Source organism: Staurois parvus, unplaced genomic scaffold (genome assembly GCF_062004578.1).
Source record: "Staurois parvus isolate SC_StPar_1 unplaced genomic scaffold, SC_StPar_1.0 ptg000025l, whole genome shotgun sequence".
Lineage (NCBI taxonomy): Eukaryota > Metazoa > Chordata > Amphibia > Anura > Ranidae > Staurois > Staurois parvus.
Window position 1 is genome coordinate 5,118,974 of NW_028317821.1, and position 11,953 is coordinate 5,130,926.

Consider the following 11,953-nt stretch of genomic DNA (forward strand, 5'->3'; position numbering starts at 1 on the left):
AAGTGAATCCTGTACAGGGAAACCATGTGTTGTGAAATGTTTCCTCTTGGGTGTGGAGGGAGGCAATTAGTTCCTCTTTTTCCCTAATTTTGTTGATTTTGATAAAACATATAAATTTGATCAAGAAGAATTTGTAGCACTTGGTTAATATGTAGTAGGTAACTGATTAGAGGTGTTCCCAGATCCATAAATGTAAGCTGAAGAGTCAGTCTGCGGCCCTCTGTCCAAAATGGATGCAGTGGAGGGAAACTCCAGAAAGTATGTAGTAGTGTTTCTGGCTCGGACAGACATCTCCACAAGTACTTCGAACCTATGGGATCATTTTGTGGAAAAGGGATGGGACATGACAAGGTAGGTTCTTTTTTGAGAGATGGGGAAATTAGAGTGGAACTATAGTCAGAAAATGAAGTCCTGCTAGATCACTTCATGCTGGCCCCTTTTGCAGATAAAGCTATGAAAAACATAAAAAATAAGTATGTATACTGTTTAAAATCTAGTAATACACTGTCTCACCTGCTCTGTCAATTATAAGTGAGTCACTAGAGACCGGTCTGCTGACAACCTAATGCCTTACTGCTGCTGAGGTCGAAGGAAGCAAAGGAATAACACAGACTGTGCTAATGGAGGATAGATTAGGTAGGGAGAAAAGAAAAGCAGGAGAGGTGACAGGACAAACTCTGCTGCCAGACACAAAAGAATTAAACTTCCAAGGATTGTGTCTTATCTTATCTCCCTGATATTCATCCCTTTCTCCCTGGCAGCAACACCACTATGATCCTGAGCACTGTCAGCTACTGTCAGCCTTACCCTCTAGCTGAGACAAGACATACAATCAAGGCTGGAAATGCACACATTTCAGTTACAGACACATATTTTTTGAAACTAAGGAGATGGGGAGAGTTCTTTGTTAGAAAGTGACTGTTCTGAGCTTCAACAAAATGGCGGCGTCAAGCAAGAAAAAAGAGGAGCAATGCTGAAGGCAATTTACAGCACACACTAGCATAGTTATCAATGTGTGTTCCATTTTTTTTATATCATGTTGTTATGGGTAAAGTTCCACTTTAAGTGTTAAATGCTCAGTTTATGTAATAGGTTAAATATTAGGGTTAGGGTTTGTGTGTTAAGTATTAGGGGCAAGAATAAGTGTTGGGGAAAGCGCTACATGTTAAGGGCGTGTTTTAAGGGAAAGTTAGGTGTTAATGGTTCAGGCAGAGGAGGGTTAAGTGTTTGAGGTGCCTCAGCATAGAGCGCACTTTTAACTTTTAGTAAACTTTAGAGAGCAGTGTTATCTTTGTTTCTTCTCTGCTACAACAAAACAAACTACGGGCTCCCAGCACCAGAGGGTAATACAGCAAACAATCGATATTGGCCAAAAAAGACCAATCCACTTTTGCATATCAGGCTGCACTTCTTTAGGGCAAGGTCAGTATACCCTTTTAGGCTAGGTTCACATCTGTGCAGGTGGTGCCGCTGCGGATCCGCACGAAAATCTGCCACCACCCGCACAGAGAAATGCAAACTCACGGGAGGGTGCCATTAGTTCTGATGGCATGCCGCCCGCACTGGAAAACGCAACCGTACTGGGAACCGAGGTACCCGTGCGGGCTGCGTTTTTGGAAGAAGTGCATGGACTTCTTCCCTGCGTGTCACATGAATGGGCTCTCGTGTCTGTGCAAAACGCGGCCCTCATGGCCGCATATATGTGAACTGGGGCTAAAAGGCTAAGTTCACCTTTTAAAAAAATAATAAATACCCTGATACTAAAAAAAAAAACCTGTGCTACAAATATGTGCTACTTGTTTCCTGGAATGTATCCAGCCTTTTGGTACCTTTAACATCTGCTTTGTTTCAGCCACAGAACAAGAATGTCAAGGTTCGCCCCAAGAAGAAAACAACTGGAACCTCTGTGCCTGGAGAATCAGCATGAAGCCTTGTCTTTTTGTTCAGAATATACCGTACACGCTGCTCATCTGAAGCTCCTTGGAGGACTTTGTGTTACAATAGTGACAAGTACCACTAGTCAATGGATCACTCCTCGTCTGGGGGTCAGTACTTGCAGAAAAACGTGTGTAATAAAAATATATAGGCAAATATTCTACTGGGCCGCACTGACGTGTGGAACGTGTTTAAAGTTGTTCACGCACACTGACTTTTAAATAAAACAAAAACTCTATAACAGTAATAAGGGGATTGAAACATGAAGAGAGGCTAACTTCTTTTGTGTCTCTTTTGTGTCTGATATGCCTGAACTGCTGCTGAGTTACTGTTGACCAGCTCTGTGTTAAAGACTGAACATAGGTGCTCAGTCCTCTGCTAATGGTTTTAGTTTACAGTGGCCTCACTAGTGCAAATAATATGTACTTAACTTTTTATTTATATGATGACAACTAACGTTGTTTATTTTCTTAATTTCACTTATCCTGGTTATACCGTAAAGCTTGTAGTGCACTCAAAGATTGTAGTATAGGTGGGATTTGGTGACTGCAATGCACTTTGGCAGCTATTTACACTATATGATAGTACACAGTAATGCTTACTATATAGTTTGACATGAGCTGGCTTATGGATCATTTAATATGCCATGAGTGTATTACATAGGTACAATACATAATAGCACTATGGGCTGTAGTGCCAATATGACAGATGCTTTAGAATAATATAATTAAAAGGGAGATTTGAGTTTGAAGTGGTCCGTAATAAAAGGTAAGTGAAATGAAATCACATGATCACAATGTAATATTGTGGTTAGATTTATGTCTGACTCGCATGAGTACTTGGAATATCTCTACCAGTTAGAGACTTCTCATATTACTACACTACAGACAATTCTTTTTTTCTTGTTGGAAATGAAAATTGTAAAGTGGTACAGTTCACCTATCTCTGACTTTACTAATCTATGGTGAGGACTGGAAAGAGAGGAAGAACCGACTTGTAAGGCACCATTGTTTTTGACTGATGTCTGTCACTGACAGGGGGAATAGGCCTAGATCCGTGTTTAAATACAACTTTCATATATAGCCAAGTTTTGTCATTGAACAGTCCAATTATAAAATGACAGACATTAGCACACTAGGTCTAGGGAGAAATCAGTTACAGCCTTGATTATATCACGGGAGATAGTGAACTGTCACTGCTTGCTACTTACTGTATGCATTATCAGATAAGTGGATTGTGATGTTCCAGAATTGACCTCTTAGATCTGATTTAACCCACTTTTGATGGATTACTTGAAATAATCACATCATAAGTGGGAAAAGGATTTTAAGTCGGTGAGTATGGAAAAAAGGTAGAGTGTGCAGATATCCTGCTTTTTGGTTTATTTTCTGATATAGTATATTTCTCATGCAGATCTGTTAGTAAAGGGAAGTTAATGGCTGGTAGCTAGTCATTATGTGGCAGGGAATGTAGGAAAGCTTGTAACAGAATGAAAGGTACACGCCAAAGAAAAGGAAATGTAAATTCATACTTGTTAGTTCCATTTTTCATCTAGGCATTGCTGTCATACATCAGAATACCTCACTTTCTTTTCTTTGGTATTTAAGTTCTGCTAGTTATGGCAGCAATTAATTTCCAAACACACCCACTGGAAGCTAATTCTTATCTCATACAAGATTAGTAGTGTGAGGTTTCTGCAGGCACAAATAAGATTCAGACCTGTCCTGGAAGACTGAAAGTGATTGAGGTCATATAAACATTGCAAGAGAGAAGGTTATGCAGAGCAGTCTCCGGGAAGTAAACCTCTAGTGCCCCTGTGAGGTGGTCTCTGGATTATAGCTGCAGTGGAATATACAGAGTTCAGCGTAAAGTAAATTAAATAAAGTTTCTAAATTTGGCAGTGTCTCCAGAAGAGTAAATGAAGCCTGGAATTGCTGTTTAGGTTTTAGCACAGTATTCCCAATTTAGCATTTTTCACACTTTAGATACTGCACCTTAAACAGCCTACACGGTTTTTAATTTGTTCTTCTATGACATAACACTGTCATCAAGATTTAAAGTGGTATTAAACCCAAAACATCATTTATTGTAGCTTACCAATCATTAGATGTGGCTGCATCAGTTTTCTTTTCTTTGGCTTTTTTTCTCCCTCTGTTTTCACCAGGTGATCTGGCTAGTAACATGCCTCCGGTATTAGTGAGACACCATTCTGGAGGAATGAGGACAAGCGGCACAGCAGACAACACCATTGTCAGTCTGAGGGGGAGGAGAATGGCAAATGTATTAGCAGATTTAAGAACAGTAACTAATTGAAGCAGTAGTCCAGATAATACTTTATAATCATTTACAGCAAACATTTAACCTTTTGGAATAAAGGTTTTACATGAATAAAAAAAATTTGATCATAAAACCTCTGCCAGTGTTAAATTGTCTGTCTCATCCCGGCAACTGATACATTCTGCTGGAGAGTTTGAGCTTTTATCAAACAATAGATTTGCTGGCCAGATCTCAGATGAAAAAAGAAGAAAGAAAACCTAAAGAAGAAAATGAATACAGCCACCACATCTAAGAATTGGTAAGCTACAATATAATAAATGTTTGCTTTTGGGTTTAATACCACTTAAATTAACACAGGGCAACATTACATCCTTTTCCTGTATAGTTACAATGTCATCAAAATTAATGATTGCAAGATAATCTTTTGCTTGAGTATTCATATATTAATTAAAAAGGAGTTTACAGCGGGTAGAGAGGTTTAACAGGCAACACACGAAACCCACTCTTTGAGTTACTAATGTAGGGGACTTTTTCTCAATAATAAAACCAGCAAGTTATATAGGTCCCTTACAGTTGGTAGGCTTTTCCCCTGGAAGCAGTTCTGTCAGCAGCGCCAGAAAAATACATTATAAGCCTCTTATATTCTTTTAGTAGACTTGCAGGAAGGATTAGTGCAATGCTGTATATAAAAGACAACTTAAACCTACAATCTCAACAACATTTATCACTCTGACAGATTTTAAATGTACCAATGAAGAAGAAATGTATTAGTCCATAACTACAATCATTTTTAAAATCTGTCTTCCTGCTAAAAAGTTTTTTTGTCCCAAAGCTTCATAAAAACATAGATATAATACCGCAATAAAATATTTGCCATATTACATCAAACATCAATTGTACAAGTCCAGGTTCAAATTGCAAATTTATGTATATTTTAACACCTTGATCGATGTATTTTGTGGCATTGTCCTGCTTGTTCAGGATTGGGTTCCACTCCATTTCTTTTTTTTTTAGTTTATAGTATTCAAGTTAAACTTAGTTTATGCTTCAAACGTGGTCTCCATGCACTCCCTGTTCAACAGGCATACAATGATAACCCTCTTTGACATATAAAATAAAAAAGTACAAATCTTTTGGGACACAGTAACCATTTAAATTGTATGTGATATTTGTACTTCTCATACCTTGGTCTAGGTAACAACAGGCTATAAAGAAATTAAACGAGCTAATAAAACTAACTACTTTACACACACGCACATATATATAACTGATAATAATTACTTTGTAAAAGAGACCTCTGTGAAAAGCCTTAATACACTGGAGTGCAATCTACCATCTGTAAACTTACAAGCCACATGCTGATACTAAAATAGTACAAACACCAGTTGATTTCCAATGCAGTTAAAGTAGGAATCCAACCTTTTTTTCCTAGGTTTGGGTAGACCGGAAATTAAGTTGTTTAGTTTTTATTACTTCCTTTTTGGTCACAAAAAGAGGAGTGGCAGCAGATCTTCATAGAAGCAATAAAAGCCTTACAGAGGTTCTAAATTTAAAAAATGGAGTTCTGCTTTTTTTTATTGGATGTTGTAGAACACATAAGGGGCTTATTTAATAACAAAGTGCCAAAAACAGCAGTGTTCAGTAACCCATACCAACCCATCATGCAACAACATCACATCTTAAGGCTGGCCATACACTCTACAAATTTCTGCCCAATTTCCTTTAGATTTACCTTTGACTATGTAGTGCAAGGGCCTGCCTAACTGCATACAATTGAAAGTGTTGTTTAGGTTTGACCTTGTATTATATCGTTTTTGGTAAATTCTCAAGAAAATTGCATAATGTATGGCCAGCCTAAGTGATAAATGTGATGCTGTAGGTTGCGGCATGCCATGGCTTTGCATTATCTTGTTAAGTGATCCCCATGAAAAAGCTGGTCTCTGAGAATACACTGTGAATATCCTCATGCTTACAGAATGCATATATAGATAATCTGCACAAACAATCAAAACTTTACTTTTTCTTAACTGATCAGTTGTCAGTGAAGCTGTGCTTGTTTTTCTGCTTTGTGATTGTTAGCAAAGGGAACAAATTCAACTTTGTTTAGAGAGGGATGTTATAACATAGTTTCGGTTAATATATGAAAAATTATGGGCAATAACAGGTTTGATCACTACTGATATTAGATTTGATTTGCACTTTTGATTATATTAAATTATTTTACTTTGTATTTATTTTAATGTATATTTTGTTAGCAATATTTTCACTGGTCTTTGGGTTGCTAGTACTCTTCTTTTTTTTTTTTTTTTTTTTTAATAACCAGTAGAACCTAACTGCAAATTGTTTTTATTTTCTAAAAGCCATTTACAATATATACAGTAGCTTGTAAACTACATTACATTGCTTTCTTTTCTTTATTGTGAACACTGAAATGTGTGGTGTGAAATAGCATTTGCAGCCAATATATAAAAATCCTGTGTTGCATCGGGTTTAGTGGAGGCTATGCCCAGCATATTGCCACTTAAAACGTGGATGCATAAAAATACTACAGGGAGGCTGGTATTCATGATAGCTGCAAGACATCCCATAAACGTATTTGTGGGGGGATAAATTCATTGGTAGGTCTTTAATGAGCGCAGTGCAGCTCAATATTTATTATTATACATCATTAAGAATATAGTTTAACTGCAAACAGTGTAAGTACTTGAATCTGACATTCGACTGGCCCTTTTGCAATCTCCTCTAAAGCAGAAAGCAGACTGAGCGAGGGTGAAGCAATACAAGGAGCCAATCAGTTGTGTTGCAATGCTCATGTGCTACCAAGGAGTATACTGATAGGATGAGAGAGCAGAGCGACAAAAAAAATTAGCTCATCAGTCCTCTGCTTCTTATTCACTGTTTAATCACAGTCTAGGGGAAAGACAAGACCTGTAAGTGTTACTTAACTGTAGTAGAGTAAATTCAGGTCTCCTGCACTGTCAGACAAGGCTATGCTTTGTGGCAGAGCTGTGTAAATCGTTTACTGAATGGGCAAAAATACAAATGCTTTGACGTGTGAAACAGCATATTTACATATATTCTTCTGTGTATTTAGCTGTTTTAACCTGAGCATTAAAGCTAAACTCCAGGCAGAGTATAACTGTTTGAGGTTGATATCCAGAAGTTCCTAATCATTTCCACTGGAGGTGTTCTTTTTAAGGCCCTTTCACACTAGGAACTGCAGGTGAATCCCACAGGAACGCTGGTGTCCTTTTATGAAACGGAGATCAGCGGCGATCCTGTGGATTGTTGCTGATCTCCGATCATTAGTGGTTTAGGAAATAGAGATGATCAGTGGAGAACATGATCTCCGCTGATCATCTCAGCACACAGATGGCCAATGTATGAAGGAGCGATGTCAGACCTTCACTGGCGATCTGTGTTCTCCCTCCAGATTCTCCAGCCCAGAGCTAGAGAATTGGAGGAACCGCAAACGAAGCAGTGGTAATTTACCGATGTTTAGTAAACAGTGTTTGATCTCTTACTGTAATCTCGCAAGATTATAGTAACAGCCGCCATTTTCCAGCGTTCAAAGTGTTTGTAGATCGCTTCTCCCTTCATTCGGAGAAGTGATCTACACCGCTTCATAAAAAGGCATTCAGAGAACTGTCTCCTCTGAGAATGCCAGGGAACTGAGTAGCGGCCATTTACCAATGCCTGATAAAAGGACACCACTGTGTGGTTCTTGTGTGATTCACAGGCAGTTCTTGCAATGCAACTTCAGCCCCATTGATTTTGCATGAGCTGAAATCGCACCACACCAAAAGTAGTGCATACAATACTTATTAAAATGCACAGCAATCGGATCGCTTGGTACTTTTGTACCATGCAATCCGGTGCAGGCAAACACTGCGTTTGGGGTGTCATTAATTTTTGCACTGACAAGGGCAGTGCAACTGGAATGCGGTGCTGGAAGCCGCATGGGAACGCGGCCTTCATGCACTGCATTCTAGTGTGACAGGTCATCTAATGGAGTAACATATTTTCAAATAAGTCCAAAAAAAGTAATTGCAATACTATTATAAAGACACTGCTTTCTGAAAACATGGGTAGCTATGTGTATTATGCACAGTTGTGGGATTTTTCATTTTAATAGGAAAGTAGCAAAATAGTTTTGGTTTTTTTTTTTGGTTTTTTTTTAGTGAAGTGCAGACATTACCTTATACTTGGTCTGTACTTTATTTATCACTATATCCCAATTTTCCAACCAAATGTGAGATGGGTATTATGAATTTAAAGGACAGCTGTACCTTTGGTACAAGTTTTCACGTAATGCATGCCCCCACTGCCCTAAGCGCATTCAACAAGGAAAAATACCTACCTTCGTCCATGATCCACAAATTTTCACTTTGTGACCCTGCCCAAAGCTTCCCAGCCTTGCTCTAGAAAGTGTATTCACTGGGTCCTCTCCATCCTGGTGCTGCAGCCCTATTCATTCCTATGGATGGAGCTGTATTCTGCAGGACCGATGGGAGGCTACAATAAGTATGCCTCTCCAAAGAACGAATGGGGCTGTCACACACATTCATAGGATGAAGAGGAGCCAGCCAGTGGTGTATTTAGGTTTCGTGCTGCCCTAGGCAACACAAAAATTGGGCGCCCCCCCCCTATGGAGAGAGCCTGACATTGACCAACAACACCCCTGCCCACTGCCCACCTGAGAGAGCTTTCCACTAACACACCCCCCCCAGCGAGAGAGAAAGATACTCCCCTTCACATCTCCGGACATCCCCAGGAAGGAGAGTCGGGTTCTCCATACACAATCAAGCAGCCCGCAACCTCTACCGGATCCCACCTGGTCCCCATGCTGTATTTGTCCCTTCTTCCATCCCTTCTTTTGGGGGGCAATGCTGCCCCCCCCTGAACAATGCTGCCCTAGGCAAATGCCTTGTTTGCCTTGTGGTAAATACGCCCCTGGAGCCAGCGGGACTCTTTCTTAAGCAAGACTGTGCAGGGCCACACAGTGAAGATGAATCAAGAACAAAGGTAGGCATTTTTAGGTGGGCTGCACTCAGGTGGGTGGAGGCATGCCTTAAAGTGCAACTTGCACCAGAGGAACAGTTTTCCTCTAAAGTTAACTTAATGGAAATAAGTGGGCTGCCATTGCCGATCACCCAACAATGCTAGCTTCTAGGATGTTTTAATGACCCTCTGGCTCAATAATTTCTGAGTGATGGACATGGAACAGGTACGCAGATCAGGTATTTCGGAGAAGAATCCAAAATCCCTATCTGAATAAGAGTCAGCATGGTAGGCACACCGCTAGCATCCATGTTTCTCTTATGACAGGTTTCTTGATTGCTGTTGTGTTTTGCACATATTGTCCTCGTGTACAGTGCTATAAGAAGACACATGAGGGTTGATTTATTAAAACTGTAGAGTGCAAAATCTGGGGCAGCTGTGCATGGTAGCCAATCAGCTTAAGCTTGTTCAATTAAGCTTGGACAATAAAACCTGGAAGCTGATTGGTTTCTCTGTAGAGCTGCACCAGATTGTGCAGTCTTCAGTTTTAGTAAATCATTCCCATGGTTTTACAGGTTTAGCAGTGCAGTTGGTCAGATCAGTACTAGTAAACAAGTAATTCATTGATGAAATACTGCTAATTCTGGCTTTTCTTGTTCTCAACCAAAATGCTGGGCAGCACAGTGGCTAAATGGTTAGCACTTCCACCTGGCAGTACTAAGGCTGTTGGTTTGAATCCCAACCACAGCACCACCTGCCTGGAGTTTGCATGTTCTCCATGTGCCTGCATGGGTTTCCCCTAAGTACTCCAGTTTCCTCCCACTTTCCAAAGACATGCTTGTAGGTTAATTGGCTCCTGTCTAAATTGGCCCTAGTGTGTATATGTATGAATGTAAGTTAGGGACTTTAGATTGTACGCCCCCTGAGGGTTAAGGACTGAAGTGAATTTACAATATACATGTAAAGCACTGCGTAAATTGACAGCGCTATACAAGTACCTGTAATAAATACATTTGGAGGGCAACGGGGTTTACATAAACTATAACCATACCCATTGCAATGGTGTTCAGATTGAGACATGCTCACGTTTTGTGAAAAAGAAAATACCAAATGAACTTTTATATGAATCTTATTGTAGAGGACATAAGCCTCGTAGTAGGTGATCATGCATAATAGAATTAAGATAGGTTTACTTGGCACAATGGAGCATGTTTAAAACTCAAGGTATCAGCATGCCTCATTTTCATCACAAACCAAAATAAAATAAATATGGGGGGCTATTTTTCTGGTTAGCATAGCAGGCATACTCATGCAAGTCATTCCTTTTCCCCCCAGGGCCAACCATACATCCAGAAGGGCCGGTTTACAGCACATACTGTATACAGCTGCATATTAGAGAGCTGTTCCAAACCACATGCAGCTGCTTCAGCCTTGTTGGCCATCAGCAGTGCAGTGTATGTAAACCAGGGCTTCTGCATAGTAGGATGTGATGTATTTTCCTAATAAGATCATTAAGAGGGAGAGTTTTACAGGAAAAATATGTACAACATGCTTAACTATACACGAGTTCCATTGTGATTTAATTGCTAATAAAGAACAAAGTGACAAAAAGGCACTTAGGATCCATCTATAAAGCTCCCATGTTGTATGTATGCTGCTAAGACACTTGATGAATCGCTTTCCACCCTCTCAGATGCTCACAAATGTAAATGGAACTACTTTTGGGCGCATAGGTCCATAAAGAACTTGGGCTGCAGAACCATCTGCACATGTATGATGGGACTATATGGTATCACACACTACAACCGTATGTTAGAAGACTTTTTGAGCCCTGCAGGGAATACTTTGTAATAAAATGTACACTTTGAGTAAACATTTGCATTTCACTGGATTTTTTTACTTTTTCTGAATCATTTTGGATGTTTAAAAATAAAATTGCACTGGCAGTCATGCCAATTTTGGATTGTAAATGTTACTTTGTTATTTCAGGGTTGACCCCCCCCCTTCCTATATCACTTAAAGTATTTCCTTTTGTGACTCACAAAAGCACCACAGTGAATGTGTTATCTCCAGCACCAACAAAATGTTTGCAGTATTTCTTTTGGTTATCATTGAATTGACAGTAAAGGTGAACCAGCATGGTGATCCGTAGTTGGGCACATATTGAAGAAGTGGGGGTTATAATTGGTAGAAATATGGCTGCTCTCATAGGATATGAACACAAAGCTCTCAATGCACTGATGTTACTGTGAAAATGATACTTTGTGATTCTAATGATACCTTTGTATAAAATACTCAATGAAAGTGCTCATACTGAATGCATTATGAACCATGATAACTGAAACAAAAATGAGGAATGTAACAATAAAACATGGAAATACGGGACTGCTCAAGTGCCTTTCTTTGCTCGTGTAATGGAGAAATTTATATACATTACATTGTGTACACCTATTAATACAATTTTTAACATTAAACTGATCTTTTTTTCCTAAAATTAAAAAAGGAAAAAGAACAATTATTTACATTTAGCTGGCTTGTATAGATCCCAGATATTATTTACAAGTCATAACTACCTTGTAACCCTTTCCCACCCCTAGTCTCTGTTTATAATCTCCCTTTGAAGGATGATTTCTGATAGCAGTAAATGGCGGACATGGTTAGCTACCTAACTAATGTCAAGAGCAGGGACGGACTGACCATTTGGGAACTCGGGCACTGCCCGAGGGCCCGGGTTCAGTAG

At 39.4% G+C, this 11,953-nt stretch overlaps 1 protein-coding gene across 2 annotated transcripts in view; it reads left to right on the forward strand.

The window, feature by feature from the left end:
- Positions 1–11,595, forward strand: part of REEP2 (receptor accessory protein 2) — a 71,789-nt gene extending 60,194 nt beyond the window's left edge. For both annotated transcript variants that reach the window (XM_089694071.1, XM_089694080.1), the window contains exon 8: positions 1,853–11,595. In XM_089694071.1, the coding sequence (XP_089550197.1) occupies positions 1,853–1,927 (75 nt within the window). In that variant the 3' untranslated portion in view covers positions 1,928–11,595. The remainder of the gene's footprint in view (positions 1–1,852) is intronic.
- The last annotated feature ends 358 nt before the right edge of the window (positions 11,596–11,953 follow it).